Genomic DNA, 23,462 nt, shown 5'->3' with positions numbered 1-23,462 from the left:
ACGGATTTGTAGTTCAAGTAGTTCAATGTAGTGGGTTTTATGTCCGATTTTCACTTTTACGATGTTGAACTTGTCAAGATCAAGATGTTGCGTAATGTTATGTGACCCTGAAATTTAGCTATTTGTTAATCTTGAACTAGTATTTGTTGTTAAGTTGGTGGTGAAGATTTAATCGTTAAGATTCAAATTCATCTCATTTACCATGTAAATCTCGTCTAAGAAAAATATATGCATCTTTTACTTTTTGTTGATGTGTTTTTATGTAATTGGTTGTGGAGCGCCGTTCTGATGTAAACTAAGGCTTACGAAGAAAATTCAAAGAGGCATTCATGTTTAGTCATAATACATTAATAAGTGAAATTAGAAATTCAATTTACCAGCCATCTATGTACCATTAAGAATTTGGGGCACATCGGATGAGATTTAAGAAAACAAGGGTAACTTTGGTTTTTTCCTTTTCTTGCATCGAGAATATGATGAATGAGAATTTTTTTAAAGATATATTTAAAATAAGAGTATGAAAAAATAAGATCTGACTTAAAGTTGCGACTTAAAACGTATGTCTTGTTTGTGTTGTACTGTAAATCTTAATCATGTTACTAAGTCATTTCTAAAAAGATAAAAAAATTCAACAAGGGAGTTTTCATGATAGCATCTGCTGATATGCCTGCACTTCCCAAGATTGTGGTAAAATATTTTGATTGAGTTAGTTTTAAAGGAAAATAACATTTGAAATAATTGATAAATTGCACCTCTCTTTTCCAGTTATTTCTTCCTTCATCATCCACTTGCTAGTGGGGAACTTGGGCATATATAGGATAATAGGAGGCGGCTTTGGGGGAGTGAAATATGCAATCTCATAGTGTCCCAAACTGGCAGAGGCCCCAAATTTTGCCTTATTATAGTAATGCTATATATTAAAAAATTATCTTTATTAGCACTTAAAATTTTTTTTATGCACTTTAAAATTTTATTGTGCACTCTTGGTAAGTGTGTGTGTGTTTTTTTTTTTTTTTTAAATATAAAAATTTAGAGTGCACAATGAGTATCTGGAGTGCCAAAACAACATCCTAAAAAACAATTTTTTTTCTTCCAGTTTTATTATATAATAATGCTATATATTCCAGTGAAACTTTAAAATTATAGTTTTTGAAGCTTTTTTTTGTTTGATTGTTTACGATTGAACTGCTTTTGATTATTTAGTGAAAGTTATGTTAGTAGCTCTTTTTAATTATTATTTAATGACATTTATAAAAGATTTAATTGTAAGATGGATTACGATTGAACGACTTTTAAATATTGAATGAAAGTTATGTTTGTAGCTCTTTTAATTATTATTCAATGGCAAGATGGATTATTACAACATGGTTCTAGGATCACAACTTGACATGCATCATGATAATTACAATAAGAAGATGAATGATACTAACCTAAACTGATGGGAGATAGAATGGCTTGAGTTCAGGCCATCTCCCATTGACCTGGCCAAAGGGCCATAGGCTAAAATATAGTCCGTTTTGACACGAAAATCATCTCTAACCAAGGGCTAAGCTAAAGGGCTTGTGGGTCCCACCATGCCAAAATCAGACACCAGGCCAGGGGCCTAGCCAAAATGAGCCAGCCAGCCAGCCCGATGCAGCAACCCAACCTACTTGCAATGGTTACCTAACGTCAGGTTACCGTTGAAATTTGAAATTTTAGGGTACCTAAGCCATTCCTACACAATTTCTCACATTCTTTTCACCATTCCATACTATCTTACCTCATTTTATTTCAACTCTTCAAATTCTATTCTCTTACCTCTTCCAATAATCTTTCCTTTAATTTGTTCAAAAATTTTCAAATGGCTAACCAATTACATCTGGACACGTGACACTCGAAATTCTATCCAAAAATTTATTAAGATTACATAAGGATAAGAAAACTAAAGAGTTACTCACTTTAACGACATGCGACACTCAAAATCCTATCCGAAAAATTATTAAGATTACATAAAGATAAGAAATCTGGAGACTTATTCATTTAGCGACAAGTGACGCTCAATATATGTCCGAAAACCTTATTTTAATATGGTAGTTTAATTCAATTAACCATATTAATTCAATTAAAATAATAAATTATTGAGGGGACTAAAAAATAGCTCCCTTCGGTTGGAGATATGTTTTTTTTTGTCAAAGAGCTATATTTTGGCCTATGGCCTTTTGGCCCCTTAGGTTGGAGATAGGTTTTTTTGTCAAAGAGCTATGTTTTGACCTATGGCCATATGGCCCCCTCAGTTGGATATGATATAAAATATGGCCTGACACTGTCCATTAAAAAATAATTTCTTGCAGGGCTACAGAACTAAAAATGGCCCTTTGACCCCTTTTCGGTTGGAGATGACCTCACAATGTTGTCTTCTATTCTCAACAAATAGAAGTGTTTCAACAATATTAGAATTTGTTCATAATGGAACGTGTGTTTTGTGAGAGCATGGACTACCTAATATATAGTGACAAAACTCCCATTAATCCGGCATATCTCTACTATTAGAAAGGCAGAAGTCAATTTTGGTGTCCCAAGGCTTCATAAAAAATAACTGGACAACAATGCCCCTGAAACAAAAAAAATGCATTAACTGAAAAGAAATATAGAATTTTTTTACTAAGGGTAGTTTTGTAAGAAAAAGTAATAATTAAAAGAGATTAAATAGAAGGAAAATAAGAAAAGAAATTAAACGTGCAAAAGGGAATCATGATCGTGGAGGACTCCAAATAAATTGCCGCAATGGAGAAGATAAAATAACTCGCAACAACTCGCAAATGTACATTGAGTATTCCACAAATTCAGAGGAGGAGGGAAGAAGCTTCGTCCTTGCTACTTCGAATGGTTTGGGTATATTTTAAAAATTATTAGCGGGATTTGTTTCTCTCCCTTATCGCTCATTCTATGTTTTTGGTTTTTCTTAACTTTGGTCGTTTTATTGCAGGAAAACTAAGTTAGAACTCATATTGATTTGTTCATGTGAAATTGGTTTTTTTTTTTTTTCCTTCTGTTTTTTTTTTCTTTTTGGCAAGTTTGTGTTTCTCATTCGTATTCATGGTTCCGTTAAGATATTTTTTTTATCTCTCTATTTTATATCTCCATCATAAGGTTGAAAGATCCAACTCCAGAAATTGCCACCTTGGTTATCAAAAAACCCAATTAATTCTAAAGCACCACTTTGGCATATTGATTTATTTGCCATAATTCAACAGCTCGGCATAAAAATCTAAAACTTTGACATGAATAAGTTCAAAGACTTACGAAGCTACTCCAATTAGAATTACTCCAATATTCATCCGTTTGATTACATTTTGCTCAGAAGAGATTCTCATGTCCTACATTAGAATTATGGATCCAAATATCAAAATTCTCACAAAATAACTAATAACTAATACTAAAAATAGAGTAAAAATATACAATAATATCGGCTCATTAATAGTCAGTCACATGTTATGCATTTGATAACATACGATACAGGGTTTGTTTTCTTTGTAGGAATTTTTTCCTGGCATGGAAGCTGACGGGATATATATGAATAGCAAATAGGTAGGATAGTGCTAAGTGATATTTTCTTTGCATTAATGTAAAATAAAAATTTCTAAATTTCACATACACAATTTCTTTGACGTTATATGACTGTTGAGTTGTTTGCTGTCATTAGATGGATTTTCAGGGATTGCTTGTCGCAGCTAAAATTTTAGAGTTAGTTAATATCTTCTTATTTGGAACAAGTTGTTGTTGGATATTTGATATTATAATATAGTATTATAATATTTAATATTAGTTTGAATGAAGAAATTAGTTTGTAAAGTGTTTCATGTAGAGAATGCAACACTCGCCGTGTAGTATTTAAAACATAATAGTTGTAACCTTTCCCTAATTTACTTACGGTTATGTCATAGCTAATTGGTTGTCATGGTTATAGAAGTGGTGCGAACCGCAAAGTATCTGTATAGAGTTAGTCATGCTATTTAGAAAAAGGCACTTGGGTTGTATATAAACTCAGTAACACTAAGCCATGAGATAAGTAGAAAATAACAGAATTAATTACTCTTGGGGAATAGGGCTTCCCCACTCTATTTCTCTCATTCTTCGTTTGTTTTCTGAGTCGTGTCTTGAGAGTACGGAATATATAAAGTTCGTCAAAGTCCGAAGATTGAAGTGCTTTGACTTCGGATTATAGATTGTTAAATCCTGGGAGACGGACGTCTACCAAACTACAAGCACAAGAGTAGGGGTAAAATTCTGTTTTTAGGACATTGCATTCATGCAAGCCTCAATCTCTAAGTTTGTTAGTATTTCTAACTTTCTCTCTAGTTGTTTATATTAATCTCATATATAATTGATGTTGTGAATTTCCTTATGATTATTATTATTGGAATTTTTGTGTTATTTCCATATTTTCTATTATTGCTCTAACAATTTTTTGCTCGACACCAATCGGATTTTTACCTCCCATACACCTTTGTTAATTTTTGTCCATTGTTCTTCATCAATTCATTTGATCCGAAAGCCGGAAGTTGACATGAATGTGTGAGAAGTAAAAATTAGTATGTAGATAACATTATCCTTTAACGAATATCCAAAATACTTGGGACAGTTTGATTTCTTAGTAAGTTGTTAATGTTTTACTCCTGTACGAATATGTAGTTTTTTCCGACGGACGGACGGCCACGATCTTTTTGTGCAGTTATGCACACGGTGAGAGATCTCTCAACTCTAAGAAATAAATTTGTTTGTTTATTACTGAGATAATATAAATTAGTTACTGTTACTCAGTACTACAGTCTGGTGATATTCTTCTTTACTTATAAATGAAAGGTCTAAGGATCTCGTAGATGACGAATTCAATACCAAATTAAGTTGCTCATTGTATAGTTTAGCCGAACTCTTCTTCTGTTTAGTGTAAAAATATCAATGCACTAAAAAAAAAAGAAAAAAGAATTAGCTATTTGAAAGGTGACCCTAAGTTCATTTTCCTTTAGACATGGAGAGTACGCATATATATATATATATATATATATATATATATATATATTTTTTTTTTTTTTTTCTTTTTTCCCTTTAGACATGGAGAGTACGCATATATATATATATATATTTTTTTTTTCCTTTAGACATGGAGAGTACGCATATATATATATGCCTCAGCTAAAGGGGATTTGTTTAGGAAATTAATAAGCATTCAATCCAATCGGTTATCTTTCTTGGAGCCAAAGTAGTCCACTCCTGTTCTTTTCACTAGATTAAGATCTAGTTTCAAATCCGCGGTTGGTAATTTCTCTTGATAGCCTATTTATAAAAAGGAAAATTAAGAGATTGAAAGGTGTTAATTATGAAATTTTTACTGGGAAGATACATTATTTATAAGTGGGATACTGAGCTCATCCCCAAAATAGGACCAAAATAGGAATGCAAATATTATCCTTAATTAATTATGTTTGAAGAAGGCCATCAATATCCTAATAATTATATTTGAGGAAGAAAGGCAATGGACAACAGGAAACAAATAGAATGGCTAAAATGGAAGAGAGAGAAAGAAGAAAAAAACTCTAATACCTTGAAGCTTAGTTTTTTTTTTTTTTTAGTACATTGATATATTTTATACTAAGAGGAGGGAAGTTCGGTTAACCCACACAATAGACAACCTAATTTGGTACGGAATTCGCCATCCACGAGATTCGAACCTAAGACCTCTCACTTATAAGTAAAGAGGAATACCACCAGACCATAGTACTGAGTGACTTTAGCTCTGTTTTTTTTAGTACACCGATATATTTTAGAATAGAGCGTGAGATCAGAGAAATTTTTGTATTAGGAAACAAATATCCGTGATACTAATCCCTAGAATTAAGGTTAAAAAAGTTAAGCAGCTCCTATATTATTAAATAGTGGTACCGTGGATATCAAGTAATTAATTAACATTTGCTGCTATATTAGAAAACACCATATTCATATTGTTATCACAAAAGCTTTGAAAATGGCTAAACTACTCTCGGCTGTGAGAGCACACCAAAGGCATGGCAACAAAGTTTCAAAACTCGTAAAAGGACTAATAGCTCCTAAGTATACAACTCTTGTCGATCCTCCACCTCCGGAGCTCAAACTACCCACACATACTTTCTCCAGAGCCAATTTCAATTTCGACAATGGGAAACCCAATACAACATTCATAAATCCAATCCCGTTGATTGGCTTGATTACCGGCTTGTTTAGTACCGGTAACCCCTGTGTTGATCTCTTTTTCAATGTGATCAAGCCGGAGAAAGCAAGTCCGGCTGAGGTGGAGGCTACCTGTATTTATTTGAAACAACTGCTGCCGCTGGCCTGGTCGCACAATCCGGTAACCACTCTCAAACTCATCTGTTATCTACGAGGTGAAAAATCCTATTTGGAAGCATTTGACACGGCCGCGTATTGGCTCCACCACAACCACCCCAAGACCCTATTGCGCAGCATCCCTTCTATTGCTGTGTCGTTTGGGTGTTTTATTGATCCTGTCGATATTTTGTACTTCCTTCTAGAAGGCCGGGAGAGGAGGAGGGAAAATGAAGAAGAGACAGATGCCAGTAGTGGTAGTGCTCAAGAGAAAACCCTGGCAGAAATGACGAAGATGTTTATTGAGAGGTATGAGCGTGACCCGAATTACAAGTTGTTACACGATAGGGTTACAGATGTTTATGTGGAACAGTTGAAATTTGGTATGGAAATATTGAAGCGAAAATTTAAGCGATCGGATATTGATGATGATGATCGGTACTCCTTGGCCTATGAGATAACTGACGCTGCTGGCTGTTGCACCATGGACACCAAAACCATCAATGCCACTTTGATATGTGAAAGCATTGCGAGGAAGTTTTTTCCCCGAGAATCATATCCGGAATATCAAGGCATTGATGACACCCAATACGCTAAAAAAATTGAAGGTCGACTCAGGAAGGAGGTTTTGGTGCCCTTGGAGAAGGCCGGCTATTGTGGACCAAATAAGCAAGGAAAGCCCTGCGAGATTGAGACGTATTTGGAGGAGGTGAAAGCGGACAAGTCCAAGATTGACCCCGGTGCTTTGCTTCCACATCATATCATGGCCTTTGCGGATCATCCCAATGTTGGGGAAGTGGCTGAGCTTCAATGGAAAACAATGGTGGAAGGCATGAAAAAGAAAGGCAAGATGAACAATTGCTTGGCTGTATGTGACGACGGCAGAATATGCGTACGGGGAAAGGCGAGGGAGGTCTCACTGGCTTTGGGACTTTTGGTGTCTGAATTGACCCAAGAGCCATGGAACGGAAATGCTGTCAGTTGGCACTCAACTCTACAACCGATACAAGGCCATGATCTTAAGTCCAAGTCCAAATTTATGACGAAGATGGACTTCGAGGGCTCAGATAAATACGATCTTTATATTGAGGAAGTGCTTGACTCGATTTTGGAACTGGGAGTGAATGAGAATTTGCAGCCGGAGCAGATGGTCAAGAAGGTGTTTGTGTTCAGCAAGCAACACTTTAGCCATGAGGCTTATTCCTTATGGGAATATGATTATAATGAAATAAAGAGGAAGTTTGAGGCAAAAGGGTACGGCGATGCGGTGCCACACATAGTGATTTGGTTTATGCCAGATCTTTACTTAGAATGGGAGAAGATAGAGATGCCGTGGACACAACCGGGGATGACAATATTGAGTGGCTTCTCCGAAAACTTGCTCAAGTTGTTCTTAGAGAATGATGGGGAAATTGGCCCAGAGCATGTCATGGAAGCCGCCATCTCCGAAGAGAAGTATCAAAAGCTGGCTGTAGTGGACTGATCTACATATATAGTTATGATGATCATCCGTCATCCATTTTAATTAGTTTTTTTTTTTTTTTTTTTTTTTTGAGAATGGTGTGAGGAGGCTTGATTTTATTTAGTTTTTAATTCATATTATCTATGGTTAACATGATGATTTAATGATGGCAATATTATTTGTAGAGATGCTAAAAGCTGTGCAAATGCTCTTAAGATCGCATGCTTATATAGTGATAAACATTGAAATTCTGCTGTTTCTTATATAGAACAAGCTGTACCCTCATTTACCTTTCATAAAATAGAAATTAAATATGTTATGCATCAGAGCAACTAACTTAAATCAGAAACCTATAAGCCACTTAGTACTACGGTCTAGTGATATTCCTCTTCACTTGTAAGTGAGAGGTCTTAGGTTCGATTCTCGCCAAAGGCATATTTGAACCACATAACTGGAAAAGGAAAGTGCGGGAAAAGAAAATGCAAGAAAAGTAGAATAAACTAAAGTAAATTCATATAATTTCATTCATAGTCATCTTTACATCAGAAAAAAGGTTTAAATACATCCAAAGATAGTAGCCTTTATTAAGGGTACAAGTCAGCAATACAGTTAGAAATATAGTTAGCAAGTTTGTTAGTATTTGGTTAGAGTTGTCAGGCTTACTAGTACAAAAACAAAGTGTGTAATCTTCATTCTTTTAGTTAATACAAATCCTATTTCTATCTAAACTCTCTGTTTTTCTCTCTCTAAATATCTTTGTGTTCATCTTTGTGTTCATCCTTTCTTCTTGATTTTCCCTTCAATTCACAAACATTGCAATGTAGTTAACATATTAAGGGTACAAGTAAGCAATACAATTAGAAATATAGTTAGCAAGTTTGTTAGTATTTGGTTAGAGTTGTTAGACTTATGTTTGTAATCTTCATTCTTTTAGTTAATACAAATCATATTTCTCTCTAAACTCTCTGTTTCTCTCTCTCTCTAAATATCTCCGTGTTCATTTTTTTGTTCATCCTTTCTTCTTGATTTTCCCTTCAATTCCCAAACATTGCAATGTAGTTAACAGCGTTCAAGGTATAGATGGGCCTAATAATATTACATATGTAACAGACCTAATGAATAGCAATAACAAGACGCAGTCCAATTGATCCTAACAGAGGTCCAATAGCTTAGAGTTGCATCATACAACTATAAATATAAACTTGACCTTAGTGAAATACCAAAACTTTTAGGTGGAATTTAGACCTCCCATTGTCTCCACCGTGCCCGGATATCACCACATGTCCTCAACCATAACTTCAACGTGAAATTGAAGAAACCCCGAGCAAAGTATTTCAAAACCTATCAGAAAGAGTGATTTCAGGTTATAACAACTATTTAATTTCCTGGGTAAGTCGCCTGGCAAACACAATGCAACGAAAAATCTACCAAAAATGTAAAAAGCAACGAAGTTTTACAAACTTAAAAGTTACAACAGTGTTCGACAACGGGTCAGCGGGCGAAAGTTTAAATCTTCACAGCGTTGCAAATTCTTCAATCAGAACAAAACTTGAACTCGACTATCTGAAATAGAACCAGAAAGAGGAAGGACAGAGGAGAAACTTTAATTCCTTGAACCCTAATTTCAGGAATTAGTATTATGGATTTTTGTAAAGTACTAATACAAAACTTTTATCTCTTTTTAAATGAAAAGAAATATTATCTTGACCGAGAGAAACCATCTAAGATGAAAATTCCACCACATCAAATAGAGGAACCTTGGAGTCCAAGTAATTAATTAAGATCAGCATGCATGCTATATAAGCATGTTCATTGTTATCAAGAAGAAAACATTGAAAAATGGCTACACTCCTGTCAATTTGGAGAGCACACAGGAGCCATGGAAACAAAATTTCACAACTCACAAACTTATGGCTTCTAATTATACAACTAGTGTTGCTCCTTCGCCTCCCCGGCCCGAATCAAAAACACATAGATTGGCGGCCGCCAAGTTCAATTTCAACAATGGGAGACCCAAGACAACATCCCCAAATCCGATCCCAACGATTGGCTTGATTACTGGCTTGTTTAGCACCGGTAAACCCTGTGCTGATCTCTTTTTCATCGTCATTAAGCCGGAGAAAGTCAGCCCGGCTGAAGTGGAGGCCACCCGTATGTATCTGAAGCAGCTGCAGCCTGCTGCCGCTCGCCTGGTCCCACAATCCCCTAACCACCCTCACGCTCATTTGTAACCTACGAGGTGAAAATTCTATTAGGAAGCATTTGAATGGCGGCGTACTGGCTCTACTACAACCACCCCAAGACTCTATTGTGCACCATCCCTTCTATTGTCGTGTCGTTTGGGTGTTTTACTGACCCTGCTGAGATTTTGTAGTTCTGTCTAGAAGGGCGAGAGAGGAGGAGAGGGATAAAGAAGTGATTGCTGCTGGTAGTGGTAATTCTCAAGAGAAAAGCCTAGCAGAAATAGCCACCAGGGCCGGCCTGAGGGTAGCTCGAGGAGGCGCCGCCTAGGACCCCACTTCGGGGGGGGGGTCTCCAAATTTTATATATATAGGGAAGTGTTATTGATACTTCAAAAATCTCATCCTACACTCTTCATAAATATATATTTTTTTTCAAAATATAGAAAGTTTAGAATGTAGAATGAGAATTTTAGAGTCCAACCATAATTTTCTATATATATTTATATATATAATTTTGTTGTTTGAGTAAAATATCTAAATATGAAATTATAAATATTTTTTTGGAACTTGCTGCCGTGCAGCGTTTTGGGTGGGGAGGGGGGCCCCAAAAAATATTTCTTTTTAAATATGTGTGTGTGTATATATATATATATATATATTTTTTTTTTTAGAGTTTAAATTTAATAAAATATTTAAATATAAAATCATATAATTTTCTTGAAACTTGGCGTATAAAATGTCTTCGATGGGGTGAAACTTCAGCAACAATTCAACTTTTTTTTGGGAATTTAAAGCATAGCATACTGGTAGCAAGTCTGCGCTTGCGAATTGGTTCTTTCCCACTCCACTTACAGAGGTCAGGTACCCGATCAATGCTTCTCTTCTCTTCTACTTTTTTTTTTATTCTATAATTTAATTTGTGGGTATTGTGTTTGTAAATATAATTAGGATTTTCGATTCTAGGTTTATGATTTGTTTATTTTAATGCGTATTATTTATGCGAAACTAGAATATTCACTTGTCAAGTGTCTATTTTGCAGTTATAAAATTCGAACTTGTGGATGCACTTAATAAAGTGATTAAATCCCTTCAAAAAGATAAATGGATTATGGGTGCACTTAACAAGGTTGGTTACTTTTGCTTCCTAACTAGTTTTGGTTATTTGGAGTATTCACTTGTCAAGTGTCTATATTTAAGTAATGTTTGCATATTTTTCTTCTTTGAATATGAATTCTAATGATTTTTTATGTAGAAATGAACTTCTTCATGTATTTAGCAAAACCTTTTCTTATACATATAAATGTACAATGAGTTGGGTATCAAAGAACTTTAGAACCCCCCACTCGAAAGCTCGCCTAGGCCCCAATTTCTCAAGGCCAGCCCTGATAGCCACTGTGGCTATTGAGAGGTATGAGCGCGACCCGAATTATAAGTTGTTACACGACAGGGATACGGATGTTTATGTGGAACACTTGAAGTCTGATATTAAAATATTGAAGCAAAAATTGATGCAATCCGATATTGATGATGATGATCGATGCTGCTTGGGTTTTGAGATAACTGACGCTGCATGGAATTGCTTTTCCGAAAACTCCATGGACGCCCACATCATCAGTGCCACTCTGCTCCTCGAAAGCATCGCGAAGAAGTTTTACCCACATCATCAGTGCCACTTTGGTAACATATACCAGATCATTGCCTTTGCGGATCATCCCAATGTCGGGGAATTGGCTGAGCTTCAGTGGAAGACAATGGTGGAGGACATGAAAAAGTAAGGTAAGCTGAAACACCGTCTGGCTATGTGTGACAACCGTAATGGATATTAGATACTTCGGGGAATATGACAACGCTGGCTTTAGGACTTTTGGTGTCCGAGTTGAATGAAGGGCCGTGGAAAGGAAAGGTGATCAATTACACTTAGTACTCGTCTCAGATACATTTGGTACAAGGCTGTGATCTTAAGTCCAAGTGTGAGTTTGTGAGGAAGATGGACCTTCGAGGCACAGACTGCTGCTTTCTTAATTATATAAAGGTGTTTGATTCAATTCTGGAAGTAGCCGTGAACGAGAATTTGGAGTTAGAGCAGATGATTAAGAAGGTTTTTGTTTTCAGTCACCAAGACTTTTGCCATGAGGATAATCTGGAGATTGGTTATGAGGAAACAAAGAGGAAGTTTGAGGAGAAAGGGTATCGCGATGTGGTGCCACACTTGGTGCTTTGGTGTATATGTCGGGGCTTGATTTCGAATGGAAGAAATTTAGGATGCCTTGTATACAACAGGGGTAAACTATATTGAGTGGCTTCTCCAATAATTGCTCAAATCGTTCTTGGACTATGGTGGAGAAATTAATGCAGAGCATGTCATGGAAGCCGTCATCTCTGAAGAAGAATACCAGAATCTGGCTGTGGTGGATTGATCTACAAATATGTGATGATCATATTCATTACTCCTGATTATTAAGGCTTAATTTATAGTTAGTTTTTACTGCTTCTATTCATTTTATCTAACGCTAGTATAATTTTTTTTTTCAGTTAGTAGATCCTCCTGGAAAGTAATACAGGCTGTTTGCTTTGATGTTTCGTTCCTACTTTAGCTTACAACGCCCTTTACGTGTGTAAACATTGAAATTCCGCTGCTTCATTTCTTACTAGTTTTAATTGCAGATCCAAGGTTTCACCTCAAACTGCCGTGTTTGATGACTAATTATGTTCGAGGACAATGATACAGGTTGACTTAGTTGATTTGCCTAGTGTATATACATTTTTCTTTTGTTGCATAGAGCATGATGAAGACGAAACAATGACAATTGACAAGCAAATATAAAATAGAGAAGGAACTTTCTGGAGAAGAAATGATTTCTTGTATTATACAATACATGTCTTATTCATGACAGGAGGCTAATTTCTTACACGCCTTAATCAAACAATACTAATTCCTAAACTTGAAGTTCAAGTTCGTGACATCATAGGTTATTTGACTTGAGGACATCAAAATTAACAACAGACGAGGCATGTTTATTGGGCAACATATCTTGTCAAGGATATGCAGGTCGAGCAACTAGAAATAGAGGAACTTTCTTGGCAACTGTAAGGCCAGCAGCCTCATCCATGTCCACGTCTTCTCTTCTCACCCTGTGAGGTAGTTCCCAGTCGAAACAATAAAGCAGATTGGCGAGCGCAAGCTCAATCAGCTTCGCAGCAAAGTTCATACCAGGACAACCCCTCCTTCCGGCACCAAATGGTAAAAGTTCAAAATGGTTCACCCATTATCAGCGATTGGTTGGAAAATTGATCTACCTCACAATCACTAGACCTGACATCACCTATTCTGTAAGTCTTGTGAGCCAATTCATGCACTCCCCGACTCTTGAACATTTGACTCTGGTTAAACGGATCTTACGCTACTTAAAAGGTTCAGTGGGTCGTGGTATCATCATGCGGAAGAATGACAACACTCAAGTCGTAGGGTATTGTGATGCTGATTGGGCAGGCAACGCAATCGATCGTAAGTCCACCTCCGGCTATTGTACATTTGTCGGTGGAAACTTGGTCACCTGGAAAAGTAAAAAGCAAACTGTTATCGCCAGATCCAGTGCCGAAGCTGAGTACCGTGCAATGGCTTCCACTGCGTGTGAGTTGATCTGGCTCAAGGGTCTTCTGTGTGATTTAGGATTTCCTGCAACTCTTCCTATGTCCTTATTCTGTGACAATCAGGCAGCCATGCATATAGCATCTAATCCTGTGTTTCACGAAAGAACGAAACACATTGAGGTTGACTGTCATTTCGTTCGGGCACAGGTGCAGTCGCAGGTAATTCAGACATGGTATACACGAAGCTTCGACCAGTTGGCCGACATTTTCACCAAGCCCTTGGCTTCTCATCGGTTTCAATGGCTTCTGTTCAAGCTTGGATCCATAAACCTTCTGGATCCAGCTTGAGGGGGAGTATTGGAAGTCGCTTTCTTCCTTAATTCAAGGGAATGTTATTTATTTTTCCTAAGCCAGACAACTTCCGTAATACAAGGGTGCTTTCCGTAATACAAGGGTGCTTTCTTCCTTAATTCAAGGGTGTCAACTCCCTTAATCAACTCCCTTAATTCAAGGGGCTGTTATTTTATTTTTTCCTAAGCCACCTGTTGTGGCGTAAAGCAAGAGGAGCAAGAGGTTAATCCTCTTATATATTGCTGTACAATTGTAAAAGAATATAGAAGTGAAATACAATTCAATCCTTGAAAATCAATATATTCATTTTATCTAACGCTAGTATAAATTTTTTTTTCAGTTAGTAGATCCTCCTGGAAAATAATACAGGCTGTTTGCTTTGATGTTTCGTTCCTACTTTAGCTTACAACGCCCATTACGTGTGTAAACATTGAAGTTCCGCTGCTTCATTTCTTACTAGTATTAATTGCAGATCCAAGGTTTCACCTCAAACTGCCGTGTTTGATGACTAATTATGTTCGAGGACAATGATACAGGTTGACTTAGTTGATTAGCCTAGTGTATATACATTTTTCTTTTGTTGCATAGAGCATGATGAAGACGAAACAATGACAATTGACAAGCAAATATAAAATAGAGAAGGAACTTTCTGGAGAAGAAATGAGTTCTTGTATTATACAATACATGTCTTATTCATGACAGGAGGCTAATTTCTTACACGCCTTAATCAAACAATACTAATTCCTAAACTTGAAGTTCAAGTTCGTGACATCATAGGTTATTTGACTTGAGGACATCAAAATTAACAACAGATGAGGCATGTTTATTGGGCAACATAACTTGTCAAGGATATGCAGGTCGAGAAGCTAGAAATAGAGGAACTTTCTTGGCAACTGTAAGGCCAGCAGCCTCTTCCATGTCCACGTCTTCTCTTCTCACCCTGTGAGGCAGTTCCCAGTCGAAACAATAAAGCAGATTGGCGAGCGCAAGCTCAATCAGCTTCGCAGCAAAGTTCATACCAGGACAACCCCTCCTTCCGGCGCCAAATGGTAGAAGTTCAAAATGGTTTCCTTTGTAGTCAACTGAGCTGTCCATGAATCTCTCAGGTAGGAATTCTTTCGGGTTTTCCCAACATTTAGGGTCACTTCCTACCATTTTTGCAAGCACAAACACCATTGTGTTGGCAGGAATTTCGTACCCTTCGATTGTACAACTCTCTAAGGTTTCTCTTGGAAGCAGTAATGGCGCAGGTGGATGTAGTCTAAAACTCTCCTTCAAGACCAACTTTAGATACACGAGTTCGGACAGATCAGTTTCTTCCACCTTCCGTTTTCCCTTCAAAACTTCTCTCACCTCGTCTTGTGCTTTCCTCAATATGCGGGGATTCCTAATCAATTCTGCCATTGTCCATACCAGTGTGGCTGATGTGGTATCAGTCCCTGCAATAAACATGTCCTGCAAGAAAAGATTTCACAATTAGCATCCGTCTCCCAAGCCGGCTGAATTAATTTGATAAAACCATACGAAGAAATCTTAAATTCAAATTGTTAAACAACTATTGGACTCCAAAAGCTTAATTTGTTTGGAAATGAGCTAACAATGTATATTAAGCCAACACGATATCGTTGAAGTAATTGAAAAAAGAAAGAAAAAAAATCACAATAACAATTCAGTAACATATGTTCAAATGCAAGAAGAAAGAAAATGCAACATACGGTTAGAACACCCTTAATTTGGTCATTAGTGAGGGCGATTGTTTGACTTGGATCGTTCTGAACTCGAAGGAGTACATCAACAAGATCTTCATGCTCCGGTTTAGGCCTTTTCGGATCAAGATGTTCCTCAATCACTCTGTCGTAGAGATTGTCCAAGCCTTTAAAACACTTCTCTAACTTTTGATCAAGGCCATTGAACTTGTTTAGCCAACTTATCCAAGGTAGGAAGTCCGACACGCAATATCCTCCCAACAGGGTCCTTGTCTCTTCAAGCAACTCATGAATCCTGCTCTTTCCAATCTCTCCTCCATCATCATACTTTCTACCAAACGCCGAACGACTCACAACATTATTTGCCAAGACAAGTGTGAGTTCACTGATATTGACCGGACCCTTAGAATACGCAATAGATTCGAGCATTAGTCCGACCTCTTCATCCCTCACAGACTGAAACATTTGGACCCTCTTTGCACTAAGCAGTTCGAAGATCACAATCTTTCTAACCTCCCTCCAATAATCCCCATAGGGAGCAAATGTCAGATTAACACAATCATAACTAAGCTTCTTTGGAATATACAAGGCCGGCCTACCTGAAAAAATGAGGTCATGAGTTTTGAAGATCTCTCTCGCCATATGAGATGAGGAGACCACTAGAGTGGATACTGAGCCTAGTTGTAAAAACATGAGATCTCCATATTTGGCGGCTAGGCGCTCGAGGACGTGATGTGGTAAGCCGCCATCGGAGAGCTTGTGAAGGTTGCCAATGAGAGGCAGCCTCATGGGACCAGGAGGCAGTCTCCTTGCTTGAGAAGCAGTACTTTTCTTTCTGTGTTTGATCAAGAGCAAGAAAATAACGGGTATGAGGAAAACAAAGAGTAGGAGGAGTTGAGAATCCATGGCTAATTTCTGCCGATGGAAAGAGGGATATGAGTGATAAGTAGTTATACTGTCTATATAAATTTAAAATATTAATGCATAGAAGTCGCTGAAATATTAAACTGGAATGTGGATAATAATTGATGGAAAATGGTCCAATGGCAACTAAGATGCATGTCACTCGTTACCTCATATTAACAGAATCCTATCAAAATATTTGAGCGATACATTCCAGAAAGTCAAGAATTCAACTTCACAGTTTATTTTATGAAAATGGGGTATCACATAGCACAACTATTTCTCTTTGAGAGCTATTACCGGTCTGGTTTGGTATTGTTGTGCTTTGAAAAAAAATTGTTTATGCTGTGCAGTGAGAATAAGCAGTTGTGAAATAAAGCAGTAGAATGTTTGGTAAACTTTTTTGTAAAAGTGCTTTTGAAAAAAAAATGAGTATGATAATGTTTGGTAAATTTTTATGTAAAACAGCTATGACTGTGTGAAATAATAAAAAAAAAAGGTATAATACTAAATATGCCATTAATTTAATTTTCTTAACAAATAAAATGAATTACTAAATATACTTTATTTTTTAAAATAAAAATATTTATAAACTTTTCTTAAATATTTATAATTAAGAAATTAAAAAAAAAAAAATTTAATGCCTAAAAATTAATAAATCTCTCTCTCTCTCTCTCTCTCTCTCTCTCTCTCATCTTCTTCATTCTTGTGTTTTCCCTCCTTTATCCCCTTCACGTTGCAACAGCAGCCAAGGCGCAGCCATCGCGAAGTGTTGGATTTTGATTTTAGATTGATGATGCTCATCGTTTATCTTGTAGTTTAGGAACATAGGTTGAAGTGTTGGATTTGTTATGGGGATTAGATTAGCAATTCTTAATTTAAGGACTTAGATGGATAATGCTTATCCTCTTTCAACCAACAAATTGAGAAATGGGGGAGATAGAAAGGTTTCACAATACATAAGTAACCCAGCAAAACCAGAGGAGCCCCACCATGGTTTCACAATTATTTATTTATTTATTTTTTATTTTTTATATTTGACCACAAAGTCCATCCCACTCCAACATTGCTATCATGGGAAAAGACTTTGAGGAGAATTTATTGATAAACAAGAAAAATACAATATGTCAAGGGGGACATGAGGCCAAACTCAGACCATTAAAGAATTCATAACAACAATTGAAAACTACTTTTAGCAAAACCTATAACAAGGAAGCTTAGAAAGGTTATGAGAATAAGCAGCTGCAGCACAAGGAGGGCATGAATCCCACCAATGGACACCGGGGTGATCAACACCATAATTGGTCAAACAATCAGCAACTTGATTACCCTTTCTAAAAATATGAGAAATTTGAACCCTCATGGAGGATAGTAAAACTCGACAGTTATGCCAACTGACCTAAAGCCACCATGGGATAGATGTCAAGGAAGGTGAGGATGAAGACAGAAGATGAACAACCAGTGAGGAGTAACATTCAATCCATAAGGAATGCCAACCTTTATCCTAAGCTAAAGATACAACATGAATAACATTATGTAGTTCAGCATCCAAAGAAGAGGCCAAGCCTATTGAACCCGCAAAACAACCAAGAGAATTACCCGTAAAATATCAAAAGATACCACCAAATGCAGCCACACCAGGGGAACCTCTTGCAGCACCATCATTATTCATTTTGATCCAAGACTGAGAAGGTGGGCGCCACAACACCTCAATAATTTTTGGAGCCTTGACGACCACGAACACCAATAGAATGAAGATGCAAAGCTCTTCCATAGAATTCTTCATACAACCGGAATTGAGAGAATCAATTTCAAGGAGTTGACATTTAATAGACCTTACAACATAATTGATGGAAACAACCTCCTCATGAAAACGAATAGTGTTGCGAGCATGCCAAATAGAATTAAAACCAACTCCAATCATACCCCACCGAAGCAGTTGCACTTGGGTACCAAAACCTTCTTGTAAAGGATAATGGAAAAAGCTAAAAATATCTTAAAATAAATATTGAACTCTAAATAATTCCAAAACAGAAGACCAAATTTTACGTGCAAAAGAGCACTCAAAGAAAATATGAGAAGCAATTTCCATACCTTCACAACAAAGAGAGCACATAGATGCTATAGCAAAACCTCTTTGCTGCAAGAGATCATTAGTTAACATCTTACCATGTAAATACTTCCACAATGTAACCGAATTACGAGGGTGAAAGCAAGATTGCCAAACCCATTGATCCCATTGAACCACTGGTTGTTTATTACGCTTAAAATCATAAGTCAAAGATAAAGAAAGGTCACCTTTTGAAGCAGACAACCAAACCATTTTGTCATCAATCCCATTCTTTGAAGGAAGTCCCATAGAAGAAATATCATCCCAAATGGGCACTAGCCATGAATGTAAAGTAGGTGGGGGAATCCAACAACCATCCACAATAAAATTAGAAACTTTAGCTCGAAAAGCCTTGCATAAAGCTGGTGGAATACCAAGCCTATCAACTATTGGAAAATCTAACCATCTTGCATGCCAAAAATTAATATTTTGACCATTACCTATCACCCATTTTGATCCATGAAAAATATCAAAAAAAAGAGGGCGTAAACCAGGCCAAATGGATGAACTCTTGTATGTAGAACATGGCTGCCCAAGACAATTAAAAAATCGACCTTGAAAAAACCGTGAAGCCATAGATGAGGTAACCAAAATATCCCAAACTTTTTCAATAAAAAGGCCTTGATTAAAGCTGAAAAATTACGAATGCCAAGACTTCCTTCATTTAAGGGAACACAACATTTTTTCCATGCCACAATAGAAAATCCACAAGAATCAGCACATCCCGTCCAAATGAAATTTCGAGTTCAACTACGAACCTGTTTTAATACCGTAGGTGGCCAAGAATCAACCGAGAAAGTATGAGGCAACATGCTTACCACAACTGACTTGACCAAAGTAACTCAACCAGCCATTGAGAGAGAGTGACCTTGCCATTCAGAAACACGAGAACATATTCTATCTGCTAATGCTTGAAAATATGCCCTCTTAGGTTTGCCTTTGAAAATAGGAACCCCTAAATAAGTAAATGGAAGCTCACATTCAGAGACATTGAGCCAGGATAAAATACGCAAACGATGTGCAGAAGCCGATTTCCCAATATAAATACGAGATTTACCTTTACTAATACATTGACCAGAATTCACACCATATTCTTCAATAAAATGCATAAGTTCATAAGGCTGCGCTTGTCACCTTTGCAAAAAACCATTATGTCATCTGCATAGAGAATATGAGAAGGAGCAGTCAAAATAATATATATCTCTTTCTTCATTTTAACAACAATCGACAAACAGACGATCCTTCTACTGAAATTTCTCAGTCCTAACCTACCTTCTTACCCTTCCCCTCTCTCTCGCGTTTCGTCCCTTGTATCGAAACACACATCTCATTTGACGGGGATATCACCTCACAGCTCAGAACATTTGCAATTGACTCACTCCCATTCGGCGTTTCGGTCCTGCAAAACAATTTGAATGTTGTTTTGTTATTTTTGGATCGAAGAAAATGTTTTCTTTGTCTCACTGCGTCTTCGATATTGTACCTTTGAATCAAAGGATCAGTGTTTGTTTGATGCGATGGTTAGGGTCAGATCATCGTCGTCATCAATCAGATTGAAGTTTGCAACCCCGACATATTACCAAGTTCATTTATTTTTTTACTGTTCATCCGTGTTTTACCAAGATAAGTTATTTTGTTGAAGTTGCTATTTCCAGCTTCTGGTTTTCAACTTTTTTTCACCCATAACTTTGAAAAAAGCTGATTTAAAGTGTTTACCAAACACTTAAAATGATCCAACTTTTTTTCATACCCACTTATTTTAAAAGTTAAGCTAAGCCAAACCAGGGCTTAGTCAGTCCTTGTTAAACCTGTACAAGAGTCAGTTTTATGGGTTTTTGACAAATAATAGGATAATTCACAATTAACTACGTGAAAGGGGATTCAAAAGTGGGTTCTTAGATGCAAATGTGATTTCTCTTAATCAACTGAACTACAAACTACTTACGTGCAATGTTTCTTGATATAGTGAAATTAGAAAGTAGAGATTTAGGCTAAGATATACAATAAGAACGGCCTACCATAATATACGAGTCAAACTTAAGAATCCATGCCTAATTTTATGAGGAAGGAAGGAAGGAGGGATACGAGTAATAATTTTATATTGTTTTATGTAGATGACAAGTTGACCATTGTGGATATATATATATATATATATATATATATGTTAAAATATTATACGCATACAAGTTATGAAATATATAAACTGGAATGTGTAGAGTAATTGATGGGAAATGGTCAACAATTTCCAGCAAGTTAAGAATTCAACTTCACCCTATAATTTATAAGAATGGTGCATCACTTGGCACAACTTATATATTTCTCTTTGAGAGCTGCTACCGACCTTTTTAGTCGTCTCTTGTTCTACCTAATCTCAGCCGGTCCTCATTCCACCTAACTAGGAGGGACACGATCATAGGTGGATGACTTTTGGTATGTATTTATTTTGTAAGCATTAGATCTTAAGTTTGATTCGTGTATAGTGAAAGGTCGTCCTTGTTGTATATCTTAGCCTAAATCTCTACTTTCTAGTTTCACTATATCAAGAAACACTGCCCGTAAGTAGTTCAATAGATTAAGAGAAATCACATTTGCACTTGAGAACCTACTTTTGAATCCCCTTTTACGTAGTTTATTGTGAATTATCCTATTATTTGTCAAAAACAAAACTCCTTAGTAGTTTAATATTATACATTAATGATAAATCCGATCCATATACGTTCTTACTCTTTCTTGTAATATAATAATCATTATTTTGGTCCCAATTCATTACCAAGCGGAAAAGGAGTGAAAAGAATGGCTAGAACCAGAAATTGGTGATCATGTGATAGGTAGGAGAAGAAAGACAAGTTTGGTCACACCCGATTCAAACTTATTTCATGTTGGCCTCAAGGCGAACAAGGATGTATCTTAGGCCTCATTGGAAACTACAACTTTTTTAAGGTTCTTATTTTGAGGACGTGTTAGGATCAAATGTATATTAGCCACAAAAAGGTTTGGAGCCGGAGCAGATGATCAAGAAGGTTTTAATTTGTTTTTAGTCACTAAGACTTTTGCCATGACGATAATCTCGACTGGTGGGAGACGGTTATGAGGAACAAAGAGGAAATTTGAGGAGAAAGGGTATGGCGGAGTGGTGCCACGCTTGGTGCTTTGGTATATGTCAGGTCTTGGTTTTGAATGGGATAAAGTTAGGATGCCTTGTATACAACCGGATCAGGATCCTCTCCTGATCTTTGTATGGGAATCCTCATGACCAAGAAGTGTGGGCCGTTGGATGAAAATCCAACGGCTATAATTATTATAATTTTAAAGGGACCCCCCTGTTTGTAGCCGTTGGATTTTCATCCAACGGCCCACACTTCTTGATCATGAGGATCCCCATACAAAGATCAGGAGAGGATCCTGATCCGTATACAACCGGGGTTAACTATAGTGGCTTCTCCAATAACTTGCTCAAGTCGTTCTTGGACAATGATTGGGAAATTGGCGCGGAGCATGTCATGGAAGGCCTTATCTCTGAAGAAGAGTACCAGAAGCTGGCTATGGTGGATTGATCTACAGATATGTGATGATCATATCCATCATACAGTCTGTTTGCTTTGATGTTTCATTCCTACTTTCGCTTACAACGCCCTTTACATGTGTAAGCATTCAAATTCTGCTGCTTCCTTTCTTATTAGTTCTAATTTGCAGATCCAAGGTTTCACCTTAAGTTGCTGTTAGGTATTTTACCACCTGCCAAAATAGGAATAAAATCACACAAAATACTTGCAAGAGAACAAGGTTGTTGTAGTATAAACGGCTCAAGCAATGTCGTTTTCCGCTAGGATTATTTAAAACAATTTATGAAAAAACCCTAATCCTAGTTAATTATCTGAAAGTAAGGATTGGGAAATGTTGATTTTGAATTTAAAAGTATTAAAAACGAATTTTAATAAAAGTAATTTAAAGAAAGCAACTAAAAACCAATTAAAAAGGAAACAAGTTAAAGAGAAAAGATTTTGAGAAACAAATTTGGAAAAGCACTAGGGTTCCGCCGTCATCCTAACAATCCTACGTAGCTCTTCTAATTTCTTATGAATTACACATGCATATTTCGAAGGTTAGGTTTTCTTAAAGTATGTCTTACTTGGAACCCCCAATATAGAACGTATATCTAACATGCAACCCGTCCGTGGCGTCCAGATCGAATGTGAACATGCAAGACTCATTAAGTTTTGTGAAAACCTTTTGAAAAACCATATAACTCCTAAGACGTGTCGTCTATCCTAAGTAGTTACACATGTTAACCATAAGAAGCCTTAGTCAATTTTAGGGACAACAAAGCACTAAGACAAATAGATAGTTTAAAGTATAGTGATTAACAATCCAAAACTTGCATGCATATATATTCATATGAAAATTAAAAAGAGACTACATATTCTTGCTAAGGATCATGGCCTCACCATAGCAAAAATGATTAGTTACGCATATTCATAAATAAAATCAACATAATTGTATTAAATTAGAAAAAAAAGGATGAAAACACCTGAAAGTATTAAGTCTTGAAATCTCATGCTTTAGCCAAACTATTCTCTCAAAAGTTGCATACGTTCAACCACCCTCTCATCTAATGGCTAAAAAGTTTTATTTATACTACTAGAAAATAAAATCCTACCTTGAAAAGGTTTTAGTATAAAACTAGAAAACATAATTAAATGATAAAACAGAAAATAAAAGGTTTCCTATTTGAACTAGAATTCAGAGTTCTCAGAAAATCACACTTTTGACTGACCAAATCAACTCCGATTTGGTCCCAAAAGGTCTCTTTTGAA

General features: G+C 36.5%; 2 protein-coding genes across 2 annotated transcripts; one reads left to right on the top strand and one right to left on the bottom strand.

Annotated features, from left to right (window-relative positions):
* The first annotated feature begins 6,004 nt into the window (after nucleotides 1-6,004).
* LOC137710164 (uncharacterized) lies at nucleotides 6,005-7,825 on the top strand. Its single transcript, XM_068449113.2, has one exon. The coding sequence runs from the start codon at nucleotides 6,005-6,007 to the stop codon at nucleotides 7,823-7,825; it is 1,821 nt and encodes a 606-aa protein (XP_068305214.2).
* A 6,750-nt stretch (nucleotides 7,826-14,575) lies between these two features.
* On the bottom strand, nucleotides 14,576-16,601 carry LOC137709780 (cytochrome P450 71A9-like). Its single transcript, XM_068448764.2, has 2 exons — nucleotides 15,645-16,601; nucleotides 14,576-15,384 (listed from the first exon to the last, which is right to left on the bottom strand). The coding sequence occupies exons 1-2, from the start codon at nucleotides 16,539-16,541 to the stop codon at nucleotides 14,773-14,775; spliced, it is 1,509 nt and encodes a 502-aa protein (XP_068304865.2). The 5' UTR covers nucleotides 16,542-16,601; the 3' UTR covers nucleotides 14,576-14,772.
* Between the last annotated feature and the right edge of the window lie 6,861 nt (nucleotides 16,602-23,462).

The sequence above is a fragment of the Pyrus communis genome, chromosome 6 (assembly GCF_041283825.1).
Source record: "Pyrus communis isolate YQ-2024b chromosome 6, ASM4128382v1, whole genome shotgun sequence".
NCBI lineage: Eukaryota > Viridiplantae > Streptophyta > Magnoliopsida > Rosales > Rosaceae > Pyrus > Pyrus communis.
The sequence above is the reverse complement of the archived record's forward strand: the minus strand, read 5'-3'. Positions and strand labels throughout refer to the sequence as shown.

Excerpts from the sequence above, each read along its gene's own strand:
- LOC137709780 (XM_068448764.2), bottom strand. The coding sequence starts at position 16,541 with ATGGATTCTCAACTCCTCCTACTCTTTGTTTTCCTCATACCCGTTATT. Across the intron at positions 15,385-15,644 it reads AAATTAAGGGTGTTCTAACC|GACATGTTTATTGCAGGGAC; the intron begins GTATGTTGCATT and ends CTTTTCTTGCAG.
- LOC137710164 (XM_068449113.2), top strand. The coding sequence starts at position 6,005 with ATGGCTAAACTACTCTCGGCTGTGAGAGCACACCAAAGGCATGGCAAC.